General features: G+C 48.0%; 3 protein-coding genes across 3 annotated transcripts; 2 read left to right on the forward strand and 1 right to left on the reverse strand.

Annotated features, from left to right (window-relative positions):
* Positions 1 to 9,925: 9,925 nt before the first annotated feature.
* On the forward strand, positions 9,926 to 13,164 carry PtA15_17A406 (uncharacterized protein; the record flags this gene model as incomplete). The annotated part of the gene is made up of 8 exons (XM_053164520.1): positions 9,926 to 10,192; positions 10,285 to 10,542; positions 10,621 to 10,830; positions 10,912 to 11,232; positions 11,315 to 11,622; positions 11,704 to 12,223; positions 12,296 to 12,691; positions 12,769 to 13,164. The coding sequence occupies 8 exons, from the start codon at positions 9,926 to 9,928 to the stop codon at positions 13,162 to 13,164; spliced, it is 2,676 nt and encodes an 891-aa protein (XP_053028479.1).
* A 2,284-nt stretch (positions 13,165 to 15,448) lies between these two features.
* On the forward strand, positions 15,449 to 16,529 carry PtA15_17A407 (uncharacterized protein; the record flags this gene model as incomplete). Its single annotated transcript, XM_053164521.1, has 4 exons — positions 15,449 to 15,556; positions 15,629 to 15,841; positions 15,947 to 16,319; positions 16,507 to 16,529. 4 exons carry the CDS (start codon positions 15,449 to 15,451, stop codon positions 16,527 to 16,529), a joined length of 717 nt encoding a protein of 238 aa, XP_053028480.1.
* A 1,747-nt stretch (positions 16,530 to 18,276) lies between these two features.
* PtA15_17A408 (uncharacterized protein) lies at positions 18,277 to 20,442 on the reverse strand (the record flags this gene model as incomplete). The annotated part of the gene is made up of 6 exons (XM_053164522.1): positions 18,277 to 18,569; positions 19,109 to 19,279; positions 19,359 to 19,520; positions 19,594 to 19,641; positions 19,717 to 19,821; positions 19,896 to 20,442. The coding sequence occupies 6 exons, from the start codon at positions 20,440 to 20,442 to the stop codon at positions 18,277 to 18,279; spliced, it is 1,326 nt and encodes a 441-aa protein (XP_053028481.1).
* Positions 20,443 to 21,332: the final 890 nt, after the last annotated feature.

Consider the following 21,332-nt stretch of genomic DNA (forward strand, 5'->3'; position numbering starts at 1 on the left):
CTCCTTGAATCACATCAAAACCACATTGTAACTCACCTGTTTTGTTTTTGTTAATCTTACCTCGCAAATGGAGGGTAATTCATCAACTGGTGCCCATGTACTCCCAAAGTACCTAGAGCTCAAGTACCAGCTTTCCAAAAAGCTAAGTCGCTCCAAGGAAGATGATGCATTATATCCGATGTTCTACGCAATGCTTGTGAAGGTTGATAAATATTTGGACGAAGCAATGGCCTGCGAGACCCTGGTCCTGGCCACAATTCTGCATCCCTGCTACCGCATGCACATCTTTGAGCTTGTCTTTGGAACGGAGGGAAGTGAGGTGGCTGACTGTCTCAAGTTGCTGAATCAACAATTTTAAATCTATAAGCAGCATCAAAAGGCCAACACTCAGCCCGCCACAGATTCCAAAGTTGTGGAGATTGAAAGGCCGCCCACCGCCGAGCCTCAGTCACTCATGGCTTGCCTTGCGTTGAGGATGGCGAAGACACCAACCCCGCATGAAGATGAGATCAAAGCATACTTGAAGGCTGATTTATCCTTCCAGAACGACACCATTGACCATAAATCTACACCATTACGGTGGTGGAAGACACATGCAAACACATACCCAGCTCTCTCCCAGATGGCTCAAGCGTATTTGGGAGCATCTGGGAGCTCCTGCGCTGTTGAGCGCCTCTTCTCAGCGGCAGCAGACGTATGTACCAGTGCCCGGGGGCGCTTACTCCCGTCAACCATGTCACGCTGTGTAAGCAGCATGATGTGGCTTTGCGAGGAGGTGCCTCTCACTGGAGCTTTTGAGGAGGCGGGAATTGCAATCAATGCTTTGGTTCCCTCAAACAAGAAAAAATAGATTTCCTTTCCCTGTCTTGCTGTCATAATTGCACGTTATCCATAACAAAATTATGCGCCGGTTGTCTGATAACGTAGTAAATTTAGATTTTCACCCTTGGATAAAGTAAAAAGCACCCCAAAAAAACTAAGAAAATTTTCTGTTACTGTAACTGTTTCCGTGTTACGCGTAACTTGTAGATAACTGAGAAAATCACGTTACGTTAGCGCTACTTTAGCATTATCCGTAACGTAAAGACCCTTTGTTGGCACTACCAACCAACCACCCAGCTAGCTGCCACAAGTGTCTGTAGCCTAGTTGGTAAAGGCAGCACTCTAGTATGTGTCTCAGCATAGCTGAGGTCACAAGTTTGAATCTCACCAGACACATCTTCATTTTACAGTCTCTACAGATCTTGAGGATTGGATCTTGAGATCTTGAGGAGAAAGAAGGAATCTTGATGTCTTCATGGATGTGAGAGGGGATCTTGAGGTGAGACTTGACTTTCTTCAGGCTGACTGGGTCTTGATGCTTGCTGATCTTTGTAAGCTCAGAAACAGAGCTTCACTGATTGTGGGGTTTGGTCTTGGAAGGCACGGGATGGGCACGGTACAAGGTCTAGCCTTGGAGGGGAAACTTCTGGAACCTAACTAGGGATGCATTGCAAGCTAGTCCAGGGGAAGTGTCAGTACTTCCCTCTATATACAACAAGAGGTGGAAAGAAAGAAGAGAAGGGGAAAGGAGGGAGAATGATGGGTGCTCACCTAGTCCAGCGGAAGTGTCAGTACTTCCCTGCTGGACTAGGAGGACATGGGCCAACACGGACTAAGAACTCAATCCAAGGTGGTTTGGTGACACCCTTGTGACTCCTTTGGTGAGATTGTAGAACGCAAGCTCACAAAATCACAATCTTGCTGGCAGCAGCAGTGGGAATGCTTTTGACTAGCGGACAACCAAATGGGCCACCACATCCACCCACCACTTGGAGTCTGTACCCAGACTCCTTCGACATTCCTTGTGGCCAGAGAGAGAGAGATCTGAAAAAAAAGGGAAACGAAAAAGACGGGCCCCGCGGATGGCTCACAAGCGTGGCTAAAGTAGAGCTTACGAGATGACGGTAGTATCTAACCAAGGTGCATACTTAAGAAGGGGACTTCCTTCTGGTCTGAAATGCCCCCACAAGAATAACCAGATTGGAGATGATGGGGATGATTGTGAGTTGTTTGAACAGGAGGCAAACGATGCAAAAGCTCAGAAGTGGTCAGATCAGAAAGCTCGGACAGAGTTGAGTTGGATAATGGAGACAAAACTGGGATCTGGATGGGAAGATTGGAGAGTGTTGGAGACATAGGATTCAAGGAATCAGAAAGTTTGCAGCAGGTCTCTTCTGAAGGGAAAGGATCCAAAAGAGTTGGGTTAGTGGGCAATGATAAGAGATTGGGAGTCAAAGCAGGGAATCAAGGTGAAGTAGAGATCAAAGAAAAGTCTGAGGTCGTCAAGGAAAGAGGATCAAATAGTGGGGAGGGGGGAAAAGGACTTCAACAAGCTTGAGTTTTTGGGGGGGCTTGTGTCATGTACAGCCATTCCAAAAAATCTTGGATGCTTTGGAGGGAATTCCCAGTGGAAATTCCTATGGGATTTTCCAACTTTGTATGCAATCAAGTGACAAGGTTGGACATTTTGATCTATATCAAAATCAGGCAAGCTCAATCATAGACTTCTGATTGGTTTTCCCGGATTTTGATTCCAGAATAAGAATCCTTGACCAATTTTCACCCTGGACTCCCATTTGAATGAATGCACCAGGGGGTCATGGTGCCGGTCCCCCCAGCGGCCTGCATTTTTTTCACTACCAAACAGCACCACCAATAGCAACAGTGCTTGCAGCCTCAGGGATGAATATCCATCTTTCAAACCTTGTTGTTGGATACACACAGGTTGGAAAATCCAGAAAGAATTTCTGCTGGAAATTCCTTCCAAAGAAGCCAAGGTTTTTTGGATTGGCTGTAAGTAGACTGTATGTAGGCCAGCTACAACAACCAACATCTCTTTTGCCATGGCCAACAGTTAACTTGAAATCACTCCACTCCCCGCACAGGATATTGCAATTGCTGACCCAATCAAAGCCAGAAAAACCTTGAATGCAAGGTTTTCCTAAATTTTGGTGAAAAGTTTAATTTTTGGTTAAGTGCATGATGAAAACGGAAAAATTGCAAAAAATCCAACAGTTCTGCAAAAGACAATTGATCCATCCTTCTTACCCCTTTGTTCTACACGCTGACTGCTCATTAGTGGTCCCAACCTCCATAAGAAACTTGGCTTTTGCAAAGATCTAGATTTGATAAAAGGCGCTTGTGAAGCCCCCCTTGACACTGGGTCTTCACACAAGGGGTGATAGGATCACCTAACCCTAACCCCCTGCGGACACAAGTATGGTGTTGCAAGCATGTCTGGGCACATACCCAACTCCCGCTTGGCCGGATGCCTCCGGGGGTTGGGTATGTGCCCAGCGGGCTTGATTGGGCAGGTTGCGCGGGGTGCAGAGCTTGGCACACAGCCAAGTCCCGCTTGGCCGAGATCAAACTCTGCGCCAATGGGATCTGTGACTTGGCATGCAACACACCAGCCCTCTTCTCTGCCTGGAAAGGCAAGAACAACGTGCCCTTGAGGAGGGGAAACGTTCTCCCTTCTCGACATCGCACATTGGACATCGACAAGGGAGCTTTGCCTTCTCGATGGTCGGTCTGTAGGCTGGTCATTGGGGAGGAAAAACTCCCTTTGCGGTGGGCAATACTAAGTCTTGTATTGATCATCAAGAAGGGAGTCTTCCCTTCTTGATGACCGGTTTGTAGACCAACCATCAAGGAGGGAAACTTCTCTCCCTGATGGCCGGCACAGGGTTTGGTGTGCGTGGCACCCTTGCTTGAAATTGGCTCAGAGGGGCTTTGTGCCGAACCCCATGCACTTTGCAATATGCCAAGCGGGGGTTGGGAGTGTGCCAGGCGGGCTTGAGGATCGGCCAAGCGGGCTTTAGGGTTGGCCACGCGCGCTTGGCCTTTTTTTGGGCAAACTTTGGTGAGTGCCCAGACAGGCTTGCAACACCATACTTGGACTCAACCCCGCGCTTCCCTACACGGGGGACGCAAAATTTCAAAAGATATCTGAATCAACCTTGGAAAATCTTTGAATTCCCCACCAGCGGGAAGGGACGTCGCGGACCCTGGTTGTACTGAAAACCAAAGGAGCTTCAAAGTGAGATCTGGGAGTCCTTTGAATGCTGTTTGGAGTTTGTCCGGAGGAAAATTATCCTTTGAGTTTTCCCCAAAAGGCCCATTGAGATGGATTTGGATGTAATTCGAAGCAGATTTGAAGAACATGAGACTTCGGATGCTCTTTGAGTGTGGACTTGGAAAAATACTCAAAAGATGTTTGAGGGCCCTTTGTTTGAAGAATATTTAAATGGGGACCCATCAGACCCGTCTCAAATGCTGCTCGGCCCGGCCCGTTTGAAGTATAGACCTGGCTCAAATGCTGCTTGGGGATTGGCCCTGGCCTCATATTTTGGTTGGGTGGCATGTGTAATGAATGGGCTCTTATTTCATTATCAGCTAGTTAAACTATGTACATGATATGTGTTTTGTGAAGAGAAATGTAATACAGGAGGTGAGAGTGAAGAAGGAGACAAGAGTGCCATCCTCTATGAGCTGGGTTTCTTCATCAAGACGGATACCTCGGCGGCCCGGTTGCTGCTGATGCTACCGCAGGCAGTCAAGGGCAATGTTTGGATGGCACTCGCCGCCGGTTGATCCTCATGCAGACAATCGATTGATTGCGGGTGTTTGGCAGCAGTTGATCAATGGCTCTCCGACGAAGTGCATATGCCTCTGAGGAAGGGGTCGGCACGTGTTAAACTTTTGGGGGATTGGGCGAAGAGAGTCAGAGAGTGAGTGGTGACTTACCAAGAGTCTTCATTTGTTTCACCTCTCACTTTGGCTTCTATCTTGATGTAGTTGAATGCCAAGGCCAAGCTCTCTAACTGTGCCCTCTCTCTCCCTGTTCCTCAAGAGCCCCCGCAGAAAAATCAATCAGCCAGCTGTTTGGTCTGAGACACAAGCCAAGAAGAATGGAGGGACGTATATCTCAAGGCACAAGGGGAGATAGTGGTTGCAGGGCCATGGGAGGACTGTGAGATTGACTGAACATGAGGCTCTGAGGCCACAGGTGAGGCCCAGGATGATCATGACCAGGGAGGAATGTTTGAGATGAACATCTCCACTTGGATTAAATGTCATAAGGTGCTGTGCAACCCGCAGTCCTCCTCTTGTGGATCTCCAAAAGCCTTTCGGAGTGGATATGTAGCATCCGGAGGGGCTCCGAAGGCACTCCAAACCTTGTTGGGAGGTCAAGGTTCCACCTCCGGAGGGCCTTTGGAGTGGACAACATTCAAAGGGCCTTTGAGGGCTCCATCTCCGGAGGGCCTTTGAAGTGGATAGCATCCAAAGGGCCTCCAAGGGCACTCCAAACCTCCTTGGGAGGCCAGGGTTCCAACTCCAAAGGCCCTTTTGAGTGGATAGCATCCGGAGGGCCTCCGGTATGTTGTTGCTGATGTCAGCAGATGATGGAAGCCGGCCCTCCACTGATTTGCGTGGATCAAATTTGCCTGGGGACGGATTTGCTCACTGACGTACATATTTACAGCATGTCCAAGTAAGGTTGCGACTTTGGCCGCAAAAATCAAAAAGTTTGCATGCGCTCGCAGAAGCCTGTGCGCACGGCCTAATCCCGGTGACCCCCGGGGGGGCGCAACAAGGCGTGAGGCGGCGGGCCGGCTGGATTGGATCACCACAGCAATCCAGCAACAGCAGTGATCCACTCCCCACAACACCTCGGCTTTGGATCAGGACTGTTTCCACAGCTTGGTAAGTCCCTCAGGCCCGTCACCGAGCCACAGTAGTTCTTGGCCAACAGGGGTACCTCTCCTACTGCCAGCGGAGGCAGGGGGACGCTATCACTAGCGTATGTAGCGTCAGAGCCCAGTTGAGGGACTTACCAAGATGTGGAAACAGTCCTGATCCGAAGCCAAGGTGTTGTGGGGAGTGGATTGCTGTGGTGATCCAATCCAGCTGGCCCGCCGCCTCACGCCTTGTTGCGGGGCACCCCCGGGGGTCCCCGGGATTCAGCCGTGCACGGACTGCGCACAGGCTTCTGCGAGCGCATGCAAACTTTTTGATTTTTGCGGCCAAAGTTGCAACCTTACTTGGACATGCTGTAAATATGTATGGTGTTGCAAGCCTGTCTGGGCACTCACCAAAGTTTGGCCAAAAAAAGGCCAAGCGCGCGTGGCCAACCCTAAAGCCCGCTTGGCCAATCCTCAAGCCCGCCTGGCACACTCCCAACCCCCGCTTGGCATATTGCAAAGTGGGCGGGGTTTGGCACAAAGCCCCGCTGGGCCAATTTCAAGTGAGGGTGCCACGCACGCCAAACGCTGTGCCGGCCATCAAGGAGAGAAGTTTCCCTCCTTGATGGTCGGTCTACAAACCGGTCATAGAGAAGGGAAGACTCCCTTCTTGATGATCAATACAAGTATTGCCCACCGTGAAGGGAGTCTTTCCTCCCCGATGACCAGCCTACAGACCTACCATCGAGAAGGCAAAGCTCCCTTGTCGATGTCCAATGTGCGATGTCGAGAAGAGAGAACGTTTCCCCTCCTCAAGGGCACGTGTCAGGTTTCCAGTTTCTCCGCTCACAATTCTCTTCCCTTCCTCTCTGGCCACGTGGCCCCGTCTCCTGTATGGCCAAGTGGCCCTGTCTCCTGTATGTCCAAGTGGCCCTGTCTCCTGTATGGCCAAGTGGCCCTGTCTCCTGTCTTGTCCTGTAGTCACTTGTCCAGCTTAGCTGGACAAAACCCTGTTCCTGTCCCCTGTCCCCTGTCCCCTGTTCCTGTCCCCTGTCCCCTGTTCCTGTCACCTGTCCTGATTTGTTTGGCCGAGTGGCCATGACTTGTCTCCTGTTCCCTGTCACCTGGCCTGTCCCCTGTTATTGTTGTTAGGCCCCCCCTTTGGATCTTGCTGGGGGGCTCTCTAGTTGTTTGGCTAAAGTCCGCTCCTCGGACATGAAATAAAAAGTATCGAGTCTGAGCAATTTTCATCCAGAGCCACCTTTGGCAGCTCCTTGTTCCTGTTCTCTTTCACCCAAGAACAGTCCCCCCCTTCATCGCCTCCTCCTGTTGAGCTGAAATCCTAACAGCACGTTGTTCTTGCCTTTTAAGACAGAGACGAGGGCTGGCGTCTCATGACCGGCGTGTTGCCATCGGCCCAGAGCTTGATCTCGGCCAAGCGGGACTTGGCTGTGTGCCAAGCTCTGCCCCCCGCGCAAGCTGCCCGATCAAGCCCGCTGGGCACATACCCAACCTCCGGAGGCACTCGGCCAAGCGGGAGTTGGGTATGTGCCCAGACGCGCTTGCAACACCATACGTCAGTGAGCGAATCCGTCCCCGGGCGAATTTGATCCGCGCAAATCAGTGGAGGTCCGGCTTCCATCATCCGCTGACATCAGCAACAACATATGTGCTATGTATTTAAACATGTATGCATTTAGATATGTATTTCAACCCTCACCCGCTCACACAGCGGCGGGTGGAGGGCTTTGATCTTGGGCTCGGCACGCGAGGGCACGCGGTGATCAGCGCTCGGGAGTCGGGACGGATTGGGCGGAGTTGATGAGGCCAAGAAGAGTTGATGACAAGCCGAAAGATGGCTCGATGAGCTTTTTTTAGCGCGAAGAAGAGTTGTGCTCTCATGTAGGAAGGACTCTTATGATGTGGGTGTAATAAGGCCGAACTCGGAAATAGTTGCAGATTGTAAGGGAAAAAGGGGAAATAGAGATAGATATTCAGATAGATAGAGCAGTTGAACTATGTAGGGGTATCTTTGGCTGCTATAAGCACCCAGCCCAAGGGGTCGAAAGTGCAAGCCCGACTGGCGACTTGGTTTTTTTTTTGTCTTGAGTCATGGCATGGCTCTCCATGCAACCGCTATGGCAGCTTATAATGGTGACTATAAACCTGTGTAAATACATAAACACTTTCCCAGCTGGAGGAGATAATGTACACCACCGGGTCACGCAAACATTGTCATAACATTTGTTTGCAACATTTTTCCGACGAATGCGTTTGGGTTGAGATATTGTTTTCATGTCGTCCTCAAACGGGAATGATCGGCTTGTCCAACGAGTCTCCAACAACCATGCCGCAACTCGGAGTCGGACCATGAAGTGGAGCAGCCTGTTTGGGGGCACCCAGGCCAAAAAATCTTGCAGGAATCAAACACTCAACCTGATTGCAAGCAGCTTGGGGACGGGAATGCTGATCAACCGCTAGGCCAGGCCGGCTTGACTGGCCGGAAGCCCACTATTGGCATGGAATACAGCCAAATTTGGACCCAATCATCCATATCCGACGAAGGTGGACACTCAACGTTGGGGACACGTTTTTCCAACCTGTCTCAAACGAGGCCTCGAGCCGCGGCGGCGTTCCGCGGAGGCGAGGTGGATTGGTTTGTCCAACGTTATCCGATCAAGGATTCGTTGGAAAAACGAACACCGATCAAAAATTTTGACCCGGTGGTGGATGTATTGGACCGATCCTCCTGCAATCTGTGGATTGAAATATATGTATATACAAGCCTCCCCGTCTTCTGTCATGACTCGGTTTTGATCACGGAGGCTGTCTCTCCGGGAGATAGTGCCGAGGCTATCCCTTAGTGTCGTGACTCTCCAGAAAGGGCCCGATCGGTGCGTTTAATATACCAACCATTTTTCAGCCGGCCTTCCTTGATGAGCGGGCTGTGTTCCTGTGCCTGCTGACTTCTGATTCCGACTTCATCATAAGCCAACTGCCAAGGTCGAGCTCATCAGGCGATCTGAATCTGATCGGCGGGAGCTGATGACTCAGCCCTGCCAGTCCGTCACCCTTAAACTCAGCCGTTTCCCCCGTCCTTCAAACTCCTCCCCAGCCTGCACTCTCCCAGCCTGTCTTCGACCATCCCGCGTTCTGAATTGCAGTTTTAACAAATCAACAAACAAATAAATAAATAAATAAATAAATAAATACTTATTTGATTCGGTTCGGTTCGAGAGTTTACATAAACACTACTCTTTCCTTTGTCAAGCTAAAAAATCCCCTAGTGCCCGGCCAGCGCTCTCTCTCATCATCATCATCATCCTTTGTATACTAACATCTTTTTGTTGTTGTGTTGTTCGTAGTTTGTTATTCCCAGCTCTTCTAGTTCTACTCCCCAGTGCTTCAATAGATAGATAAGATAGATTTCCCCCTTATTATACTTGTTTGTTTCCGAGATGGATTTCTACTCGACCTTCTTCTGTCTTCCGCCCCTCCAGCAACCACCACCACCACCCCACCATCACCACCACCACCCCTCCCTCAGCAACCCCGCCCGCTCCCCCCCCTCCTCGGCATCTTCGCCCGCCTCCGACTCGCCCCACCATTCCGCCTCCGAACACTCCTTCACCCTCGCCCGCTCGCCCCCCTCCCCCTCAGCCCCAGCCTCCCTCCCCCTCATCTCTCGCATCCCCTCTCGAATCTCCACCAGCACCACGACTACCCCCGCCAGCCTCGCCCAGGCCCCCGCCAGCACTCCGCCTGCCGTCTCTACCACCATTCCTGGCACGAGCTCCTCCAGCACCCCGACTACCACTACCAGCACTAATACTACTACCATCGCTGCCACCCCTACGCCTGCCAGCGCAGCCCTCCATCCCTCGGCTCATCAACCCCATTCCGCACCTTCGGCTGCCTCACATTCCTCGGCCACCATCCAATCAGCCACCTCCCCCCCTCGATCGATCACCACCAACTCATCCGACTCAACCGCCTCCTCCAACCTCCACCCAGCCTCATCCTCAGCCGACCACCATGCCCCTCGTCCAATCCCTCAGAATGCCCCCTTGCCTGCCCCTGAGATCGTCCAGGCTGCATGTGCCGAACTCATGTCCGACTATCACTGTCTCGTCAATCCCACCCAGATCACCAAGCCCTCTACGTATGCATTCCATCTCTCTGGCTCCTTCCCCCAAGTCATGGCTGCCCGAGGCCGTCTGTTGCGAGAACAACCCTTCCAAGTCGAAAGCTTCGTCGCCGTCGATCGCAACGACGTCCTCGAAAACGGCCCCAACGTCCGCCCGGTCATGAAGATCAGATTGGACGAAATCGCCTCGGCCTCTCGCGCCCATCTCTCCATCGTCGGCAACCCCCGTGATGGGGGCGGGATCGACATCGTGATTCGTGGCGATGCTGAAGCAGTGGAGGAAGCAAGAGTCAGGCTTCTAGTCCTGCTCGATCAACTCGTGAGCATCCTCAAGTCTATCGGATTTGGTGTCTTGAAAAAAAAAAAAGACCCAGTTAATCGGAAGAAACTCATACCTGGCTCTATTTACAGAACAGCTTACACTCCGAGGTTTGCGAAATCGATTACAAATTACACCATATCATCGCCGGTCGAAAGCGTTCAGTCATCCAATCCATTCAAGAGGAAACCGCTACCAATATCTATTTCCCGTCGGCTCTGTCCGGCGGTGGCATCCTGGGCGCTCGTTCTACATCTTTGGCTGAAAAACAAAACATGATCTACATCACTGGCGAGTTCTTTGGTGTTCAGCGTGCCCGCGAGATGTTGTTCCAAGTATCGATGCACAAAGTAAGCCCATTTCATCCTCTACACTCCGCCAAGTGCCGTCCAAATTTATTCCTCTCGTTCATCCTGCCATCCTCAAAGAGCAAATGCATTATATCCAGGGACACGGCTATGCTCCCCAGGAAGCTGGATTGGTTGCTTATGGAAAAATTGGCCCAGCTCCAGGAAATCATGTATGACAATGGCACGTTTATCAACTTTCCGCCCATTGGCAGTCAGGTCAGCGTGCTTTCGGTCTATGGCGACCATCGTGTTCACATCGAACGCACTATCCGAAGTCTCATGCAATTGGTTCGTCCCCATTGTTGTTCAGTTTTCAACTTTGATCTGACCTCTCTCCCTTCCAATCGCCCCGATTCTCCGCTGGTTCAGGCCTGCGAGTTTTACATCGCCAACGTTTGGTTGCTCCCTAAATCGATCCAAGATGTCTATCCGAATGGCTCACAGCCCAGCATTGTCAATCAAGCCGCAATTCAATCTGACGGCAATCGCATTGCGATCGAATCTGGCGCCGAAGTGGTGTTCAAAAGTACAAACAGTTTTGAAGTTTATGGTACTGAGAAGGTTACCAAACGAGCCGTCGAAAAAATATTAGAGTTGGACATGGTCAAAAACTCTCAAGTCGAGATCCGATTCCAGGTCGAGCTGGCTTGCGAACACCGTGACTTCATATCAGGCAAGAAAAACGGAAAAGTAAGTCTCTCTTCACGTGCCCAAGTCCTCCAGGTAGTGTACACTGATCCTTTTTCTGTTTACCGCCTGTCTTTTACCGTAGTTAAACAAGATTATGAAGACTTCGAACGTGAAAATTAAATTTGAGTCATTCAACGACTACAACTTTATGCTCAACCTCTCCGGTAATCCTGCGACTGCCCTAATGGGATTGACGTTACTAGAGGAAGAACTCCCGGCCGAGATCTCTTTCCATATTCCTGAAGGTTACCACAAGCGAATCATCGGAGTCGGCGGTAAAAATATCCAAAGAATCATGAAAAAGTATGGTGTTTATGTAAAATTTTCTAATGCGAAGGAGTTTGCCAAATTGGGGGGCTATCAAAACAATCATGACAATGTTGTCGCACGGTTCGTTCTTTATCTGGCTTTTTGTCCGCCAAACCGCACATGAACTGATCAGGGCTTGCTTGTCTATTGTGGCTTCACCAGCACTCCAGCCAAGAATGCCGAAAACCTTGAAAACTTGAAACAATCGGTAATGGAGCTGGTCCATCCTAAAGACAAAGACTTTGTCATTGAATACCTGAACATTGATCGCACCCAACACCGAACAATCTTGGGAGAGAAATCTATTTTTATTCATGATATCGAGTCTAAGACCAACACGTGCTTCTACTTCCCGTCGACTGAATCGGGATCGTCGACTATCGAAATCTTCGGCCCACGCTCTCAGATTGCGATTGCCAAGCAAATGATCATGTCTCACATTGGCCTCGAAGCAGATTGTCGATTAATGGCTACAAGTGAGCTGCTGAGGGTGGTCGCGAGCGATGAATTTGACGAGAAGGTTATCCAGACTTGCAAGAATCATTGGAATGTCACTGTCTTGGTCATCAATGGTGGAGCCGAGGGCGAGGAATTAACGGTCAAGTTTGGACTGACTCGGGCGAATGCTGAGAACTTGCAAAATGCGCGCGAGACGTTGGAAGCTTTCTTAATCGAGAAAAAGGTTGGTGTTCTTTCTGAATATTTAGGTGGATGTGAACCAGTCTCGTGACTAACATGGCACCAATCCTTACAGATCAACTTTCACCGAGAGAGGGGCGCAACTGGCTCATATCCCCGCCGCAACACCGTTACTAGCATCGGCTCTCTTGATCGATCAACCAATGGCTTCAACACTTTCACCCCACCCACACCAACCGATACAGCGGGTTTTGGTACGATCAATCGACATGGCAGCGAGAAGGATCTTCAAGGATTGGTCGATCGAAATGGTGGTCACTATCACTACCCCTCATTATCCTCCTCCACCAACTCAGCTTCCTCGTATGCATATCATCCGGCCATGTCCATGAATAGATTTTATAATCAGTTTGTTGGTCTAGATGGGCATATGATTGGTGTATCCAACGGGCAGACTGCCATTGGTGCTCCCGGTAATACGGACTGGGCCTCGATTCCTAGACAAATGGTTGTGAGTTTAAGTGATTTATTTCCAGTGGTATTCATCATGACGCAGTATGCTGATCACGAATGATACTCTACTAGCAGAAAAGCAACAACTACAACAGTACCAACCCTCTCGCAAGCGGTGTGAACATGTCCAACAGCCCGATTGGAAAACCCATACATGGCTCTTCCGTTTTATCCTCACTCGATGGCAATTCATACCCCAGTTTTATCAATCGAAAAAGTGCCATCAGTCCTCGAGCCCAATCACTTGATTTGGGTCGACCTACCTTCGGATCCGGATCTCAATTAAGTAAAGATTATAATTCTCAAGGATTGTTTAACGGTGCAAACTCAGCGGCCGGAGAATCACCCTCGCGTGGGTCCACCAATAACCCCGCTGGACTCGGTCATCGTCATCGGTTCAGTCAGGGTGGGCTCAACACTTACTCAAGCGGCTTGATGAATGGATTCGCCGGACTCAATCTCGGTCTCTGATCGATATCGCCCAATCAAGGCATACATATATACAACGCGTAGTCACTACGAATTTCATTTTTTTATTGTTAACTTCATCATAGAAAAGTACAAGAGTTGTTTTTTGGTTCGTTTTTTTTTTCTCTAGCTGACTAGGTCACCGAACCCGAATGGCTACTGTTGATTCACCAGTTAGACACGCGCGCGAGATTTGAATTTCTTCCCCTTTTGTGAATTTCTGATTATGTGTTTTGTGGTTGATAATCCTTTCAGTGTCCCAGTTGTGAATTCACACTCCCTAAGAACGTATTCAAATCAATGACTCGATGATTCCGATCAAGCACCAACGTCGATCAAATTTTCGACTCTTAGATTTTAATCTTCCCTATCACCCAAAAGTTGACGATCACCACCCAAGACTTCATCTCCTACAAGATACTACTACACGATATGTCTCCTGATTATTTAATATCTCAACTCGTTTATCAATTGCTTTTTTTGTTTCCATCTTAGTAATTGTGACGATCACGATACCGTTGTTGTCGTCTCATGTTTTACGTCTTTCTTTTTTTTTCAAGAATAAACTTAAAAAAAGCAAAAAATCGGGCTAGCAACTTTGTGACTACATCTTTTGTATGACTACCACTTTCATCCTTCCAAGAAACTAGAAGGCCTGAACCAGTGAAACATAAAGAAACTGCATACTGCAACTTCTGGGTACTTCATTTGCGGTGACCACATTTGTACATACAAAACTTGGTTTGCCCAGGCATAATTACGTTTTGCATTATTGTGTTGTTTTTTTCTTCAAAATAAAAACCAATTGAAAGACTACTTGAACATGAACACAAATGATGCTTGTCATTGTAGAAAATAAAAGTGATTCATTCACCAGAGAGGAATCTGTGGCACTCTTCAGAGAGTTCCTGACTGTAATTTCATCTGATGTAGGTGGTGTCTACATAGTTCATATCACCCATGACATCTGTTTTACAGTCAAACCCATGAGGAGTTTGACTGTAACCTAACCTATGTTGAACTGATCAACAGCTCAGTCATTGTTTATCTTGAACTAGTGCTTAGTTACACAACTTCATATGTCATGTAGGACTGCTCTAACTGTTTGAAGGGAATTACCAAAGATTCACTGGACTGATTTTTCACACTTGTTATTGAAACAGATTGTGAGCATTCCAAGCTTGCCTGAATGCCCACACACTCAGATGACCATGCCTTCTTACACCAATAATTCCACAAGGGTACATAAACACTTACCACTGCCAGCCTGCTCACTTGCTTGACACAACATTCTGGATGCTGTTGTTAGATCTAGAGAATGTGATTACTGATGTGCCTGATTATCAGGTATTGTGAGGGGCTGTTGAGTCTTTTTACCTACATGGCTTGGTTGTACTCTAATGTCAGAGCAGGCTCATCAAGTAGTGAGCAGAAAAAAAGGGGTCCTGAGTGTGCCTCAAGGTTTGCCTATTTATTGCTGCAACCCACTCCTATGGTTTTATCTCCCATCTAAATTAAATCTTAATTGGAAACACACCTCCTTTGCCCGTAAGCGGCCAAGAGTCTCAACTTGAGATTTTGGGGCGCAAGGCCCAGGGCAATGGATTCCCAAAATTGCCAAAATTCTGAATAGACAGTTTGGTTCAGAAAAATAGAAGCTTCAAACCATCAGGGCAAAAAATATGGTATTCAAAATTGCATATGTCACTATTTACATAAAATCATAAAACCAATTTTGGCTGGGAGATGTCAGCGTGCATAAAACTTTAAGTGACATCTCCCAGCCAAAATTGCAGTTTATGATTTTATGTAAAAAAATCTCATGCAATTTTGAATACCATAAAAAAACCAGTCAAAAATTGAGTTCTGCATGTGGTGATGACATTGTTTACCACCAAACTTTGTAGATTGTCTCATGCCAAATGTCCTGATTAGTAAGTCCCTCCTTGCGGGAGAGATCTTGATGCTATTATGGTGTTCAAAGTTGGTTTGCATAATTTTATGCATGCATAAATCATAAAATCATAAAATCTTTTTTGCAGGGGATATGACTGTCTGATTATGTAATACAAAATTTCCTCACCAAAATATTTTTATGATTTTATGATTTATGCATGCATAAAATTATGCAAACCAACTTTGGACACCATATATGTATGCATCTCGACCAGGCCAAATCATAAATGGGTGCCCCCCCGTCTTCAGCGGGGACGAGGACTTGTTTCGGGGGGACTTGTGTCAGTATGTAGACTGTAGCCCGGCTACAACAACCAACAACTCATTCGCCATGGCCGACAGTCGACTTGAAATCGCTCCACTCCCCGCACAGGATATCACAATCGCTGACGCGATCAAAGCCAGCTGCAAGGAATGTCTAGAAAGATACGGCATAAATGTCAGTTCCTTCTCACAGTTTTAATCACATTTAATTCTCGTTTGAGTTAAAGAGAATATTTGAAGTTCGCAGATCAATAAGTCTGCCTGTGAAGATTTCTTGCTCAAGCTCGATCGGGACGAATATGAGAAGCGGGTCGAAGCAGAACCAGTCCACCTTAGATTTCCGTTGCAATTTTCGAGCCAACTGGATGAATTGAACGTTGTCGCTATGGTCTGTCTTCTGGAAGGTTTCCACTCTTATGAAGACCTCCTCAAAGAGAAAACAGGCCGAGGAGTGTGGGAGGTACTACCCCGTTGGTTGTCGTTTTTACATATCTACCTGTTAAAAAATGCAGACTACCTCAATTGCGCAATGCCTCTGACGTTGAATACGTGCGATTTTTTGCAGACTATGCGATACCTAGTGTTGGCAGCTTATTTAAGTCCTGAATCCCAATCAACTTCAATCCTAACTACACGAGGATTGGTTGAAGCTACTCCTGAATACATCTCAACTGTCCTTTCACTTCCTTTACACATTGAACGACCAATCGCCGAGAATTCTCCAATCAGCTTGGCCGAACCTGATCGGGCCGTCGCTCGTTTCGTCGAAGATCTTCTGGAGGTCTTGCATTCTACCGGGAAAGTCCTCCAACAATCAGGTCTACCTAACTTGGCTAGCTTCTTAGCTACTAGGACAACCTTGAATGAGGACGAAATGATTCGCCAACTCACCGGTGCATTTTCTACTTTCCGAGACATGTACACACTCGACGGCAAATGTGCGTTTAACGAATATTTTCGCATTTGGCTACTCACTCTAGTGGAGACAATGTGGATAAATTATAACACTTTTCTCCTTTTACTCTTCAGATGTATATCTGATGAAGAAAGCATTATTCTTGGTGTATAACATTCAGAATACCTCAATGTCGTTTCCGAAGCTGAAAACACTGCCTCCAATCTTAGCTGATGACGCACTGCCAGGTTAGAAGTTTCCATTTGATTAAGGGTATTACAATGCTGACTGTTCCCGCTCACACATCACTAGTGCTCCTTGTCCAAACGGGACTTTTAGACATTTCCCAATCGACAGACAATTCATTACGAGATATGACTTTATCCAATTCCCATTTGAAGATTTCATCTCGCTCGGCCACAACACTCCGGGCATCTAGTGTAGCCTGTTGCCACTTCCTCATCGACCTAGTCCAGAATCTCTCAAAGACGAATAAGTCGCTTGAATTCGTTGACCGAGATGGATTGATACGCTATTTGTCTAATTTGAGTCGAGAAAGAAGTAGCTCTTGCGCAATCAGAGAAGAAGGGGTGGTGGTTTATTAGAATCAGAATGCCGTTTTTCTGAATTCTAAAACTGAATCTGTTTTCCGTATTCAAAATGCATGGGTCTGGCCCACAGAAAGCTACAGTACATAGCTTGGTGCAGTACACTACATACTGCTTTAAAACCAGACTGGAAATAGTAGACGGAAGGGCCAAATTTTTCCTAGCTTCCTTTCTCCCTCAAATCAGATTACCTGAGCTTTTGTGGTCCATCATGTAAACTTGACCTGATTAGTCAATCTGAACTTGACACAAGTCCCTCGAGGGCATATGTATTCCGATGGCTGCCCCTGATCGGCACAATAGCCGCGAGGGACTTTAGAGTTAAGTTAAATCACTAATCATATGGTGCCAAAATATGACATTTGAATGCAAAACATTTTTCCTTGAGTACATTTTGGGACTCACCCTCGCCGTCGGGAACCCGGCAGCGCGGGGCAGGGCACTGCCAAACGGGTACCGCTTGGCGATCTCCTGAGCTAGATTCCATCATCTGGATTCTGATGTTCCTGTTCCTGGTCCGCATCTCTCCCATTCCTTCATCTTTTTATCAGATCAAGGCAGTGTAAATTGGAATCTTAGCAATAAAAAACAGGTCACTACATGCAAGAAAAAGTTGTGCAACTGCCATCAGTTGACATGCGCAAACTCGAAGGGAGCAGGTGGTGTTTAGCTGACCCTTTGTCATATGTCACTTCAACAAAGCTTCAATGCACAGTCACTGTGCAAAGAAACATTGTTATGTACTTAGGTGGAGTATGAATGGTCATTATCCTGGAGCATCTTGCATGTCAACTGACGCCAGTTGCATGACTTTTTCTTGCAGTGGGTAAATTTTCTCCGAGGTTACTATTTATATACGAGGAGAATGATTAGATAAATATGATATATTTGATCTGTAAACAACTCATTATGCTCAACTTCTCAGTTAAAAGATCCAGCACAAGTTGAGAGCTCATTGAATACAGCATCAGAAGATAAGTATTTGCAGGTGTAAAACAGAAGACTATCATTCATTTGTGATATGAAATGTGACGCAATTGTAAGACTTATCTATTTATTGACGGTGTTTCAATAGGCTTGGCCTTGAAATTCAAAATGGTTGTATAAAAACAATTTAAGTTTGGAGCATACAATTGTGGCAAGCAGGAATGTTCTGTAAAAAGCAATAGATTAATATCTTCTGATCTTTACCAACCTATGATGTGGGTTTCCAGACTTTTTCTTCACTATAGCAATTGGTACCTTTTTCCGTTTTGGGCAGTAGAATATTGAAATGGATTACATAGGAGGGAAAACGAATTTTTATACCACTGTCCAACACTATTTGGGCCTTGAGGATCGGCAAAAAGCTCTCATATAGCAGACAAGTAAACGCTTGCCCTTGGAAACCGTTTATAAACCACGAGCAACCGATTCGTCACCATGTTGCGTTTGAGATTGTGAGGGCGTTGTGATCAGATCGGTGACGAATTCGATAACTTTCTGACTGAAATGTTGCTCAATTATCTTCCCCACCTTCGGAATAGTCTTGTGACCATATTCGAGAAGAATGTCTTGGATTTGTTTAACCGAGAATGAATAAGCTACAACCCTGAGTAAACAATTTGATGAGTGAGCCCCATTGCGTATAGACTCAGCAAGGTCCCTAGAATTGAACCGTTCAAGTGCGGCAGCTATCAGGCGGCCTGTAAAGAGATGTGCGGGGTTCAAAACGTAGGTCAGATCTCCCAAGAATCGCACAAATACATGTCTAAAATAAATCACCTCCAGGCGTTTGTGGAGAGAATCCATGCATTGAAGCCGGCTCTTGAGCAGATTTTGAGGTTTGTTCAGTGGCAGTTGGAAGCCAGTTGAATTCGCTGATTTCATCAGCGTTTTGGCGTGAGGGAGCGGGTAATGAAATAGATCTAGATGGGGCTGAAGAAGAAGATCTAGATGGGACTGAAGAGGAAGATCTGGATGGGACTGAAGAGGAGGATTTAGATGGGACTGAAGAGGCAGTTGTAGATGGGGCTGAAGAGGAAGATTGAGATGGGACTGAAGAGGAAGATCTAGATGGGACTGAGGAGGAAGATTTAGATGCGAGTGAAGAGGAAGATCCAGATGGGGTTGAAGAAGAGTGTGGGTCCAAGAGAGTGGATGGTGCTGCCAGGAGACAATTCCAGTGAAATGAAATTTGAGCCAGAGCCACGAAATTTGGGTGTTGATCATCCTGATGACTCACCTGGAGGAGAAGGACGTTCTTTGTGACACACAAGCCAGGATGTCAAGAGGCATCGGCCTAGCCAGGATTGTAAAATGCCGGGGATGGCCCAGGTTAGCTGAAGAAAGTCGAAATTGGGCAGCCGTAAATAAGTGGAGGCGTGAGTATGGGGAGTAGGCATTATTTCTGAATCTGAGGTTGAGATTGCATTCAAGTTTCAGTGACTTAGTGTAAATCGAATATGTAGGGGCATGGCTAGATTCATGCGAACCTGTTTTTTGGGCTGCCGGATGTGAATCTGGGTGTGCATTTTCTGAGGTGTGATGAGTTTTGGTTGTATCCGCAATATGGCTGTGCACACGATCGGGTTCGGTGGCTGTTGTCTTCGGGCTTTCCCCATCGGTTTCTTGCGGTTCATTCTTTTTTGAGGGGCCTAGAAGAATGGAAAAGAACGACTTGATTAAAAGTTCTGCAACCTCAACCCTATCCCTGAGAATTTTACGTACGAAAGAGCCGCTTGATCTTTTGCAAAATCTTATCCCAGAACTCTCGAACTTAGCTCGATGTAGAAAGAGGAGCGAATGATTTAATTCAACGAGCCTCTTACTGCGTAACAGTTCTCGACTCACCTTTTTCCACCCAGTTGGGGGGCTTTAGAGGCAGCTCGCCATGCCGCCGTGGAGAAGATATAGACCCCTTTCCTTCTTCTGGAGAGAATACCGCAGACGGGATGTCTAGTTGACCGCAGAGGAACTTGAGTCAAAAATCGTGGATACATTTGTCAAGATTTCTGATAGTTGGTACTAACTGGATTCGCTGCTGAACGGGGTTGGCCGTTCTAGCTCCTGGAAGGCTTCGGAGTTGGCTGTTTTCGATGGCGGGGTTTTTTGAGAGCTGCTTGCTGAGAGTTGTGTCTTGGTCTTCTCGTGTGGCCGAGGATAGGGTTTCTGCGGGACGATGTTCGGCCCTGGTTTCTGCGTTGAGGGGGCTTCTTTTGGCTCGGGAGAGGAGGGATTCGCTGCTGATCGTGAGGCCGGTAGCTTCGACTGGGCCAGCTGGCTGGGGTGGCGGGTTTCGGCCAGGAGCTCAGCTGGCTGCAACCCTCTTCCGGCTGTTAAATCTGGGTGTTTTGTGCTAATGATGGTGCTCGGGATCCTCGCTGGCGTCGTGTCTGAGGCTCCCCAGAATAGCCGTCTCTGGAGATGATTGAGGTGGGTGGAGGGCTTGCATCCATTCTGAGTATAGTTCTGCGCAAAATTGGAGTCCTGATGTCGAATGCCGAGAGCCGTAAGCGGGGCACCAGCCGTGAAAGTGCTTACGGCGGCGACGATCGTGCAGAACGCGCACATCCACATGGATATGCTGTGAGGTGTGGGATGGGTTGGGGATGCTGGCCGGGGAAGATGAGGTCACAACGGAACGGGAAGGGCCATGCTGGCGGGAGTGGCGTCTGGAGTCTCCTGCAAACTAGATGTGCTCCGACACCCCTCGCACTGCCCAGCTCGGACGAATGTATTTTGGAAATCGAAAAAAACATATTTGTTTGTTTGAGTGTTTCGTCTCACACATCACAGATTGTATGCACCCCCACTTCCAAGCTTGGTTTTCGGATGGTGTTCTGTAAATAAATAAATATTTAAATAAATAAGTAAATATGTGCACATGATGCCTGGGTGGTTGCACGGAAGCGACCCCTGCTCCAGACCGGGCTCTTGGCGGAGGCCCCCTTCTCGGGGAGGACCCAATTACTGTCTCAGCCGGCCATATTCATTTTCCAAAATGGACTAGTTATGCCAATGATACTTGTCTCAAGCTGCTAAATTCGTAGAGTCCTCGTTTCAGGAATCGGCAAGCCCCAAACACGACTCGAACATGAAATCGCTCTGGCGTCTTCCGTGAATTACGGGCAGAAAGCCTCTGTGTACATCTCTCAGTGGGGCAGCGGCCAGGGGCAGCCCCGCGAGCTCTCTGACTCTCGGGGAGGCCGCAGGCTCGCAACCGAGCTGTAAAGCCTCTGATTTGGGCAAGCAATATATCTGCTTCCTGCACTTCCCGCCCCTGCCCCCAGGCAGGCGAGAGGCTTTTGTTTCGAAGGCCAACATGGGGCTCATCGGGCACGGGCAGGGGAAGGGCTGGCCTCTAAAAGGCTGCACAGGCCAAAAAATATATCCATGTAGGACCGGGGTCCATTGCGGGGCCCCGAACCCCGGATACCTCGGAGGGGTTACAGATCCTTGGTGGAATG

Source organism: Puccinia triticina, chromosome 17A, assembly GCF_026914185.1.
Source record: "Puccinia triticina chromosome 17A, complete sequence".
NCBI lineage: Eukaryota > Fungi > Basidiomycota > Pucciniomycetes > Pucciniales > Pucciniaceae > Puccinia > Puccinia triticina.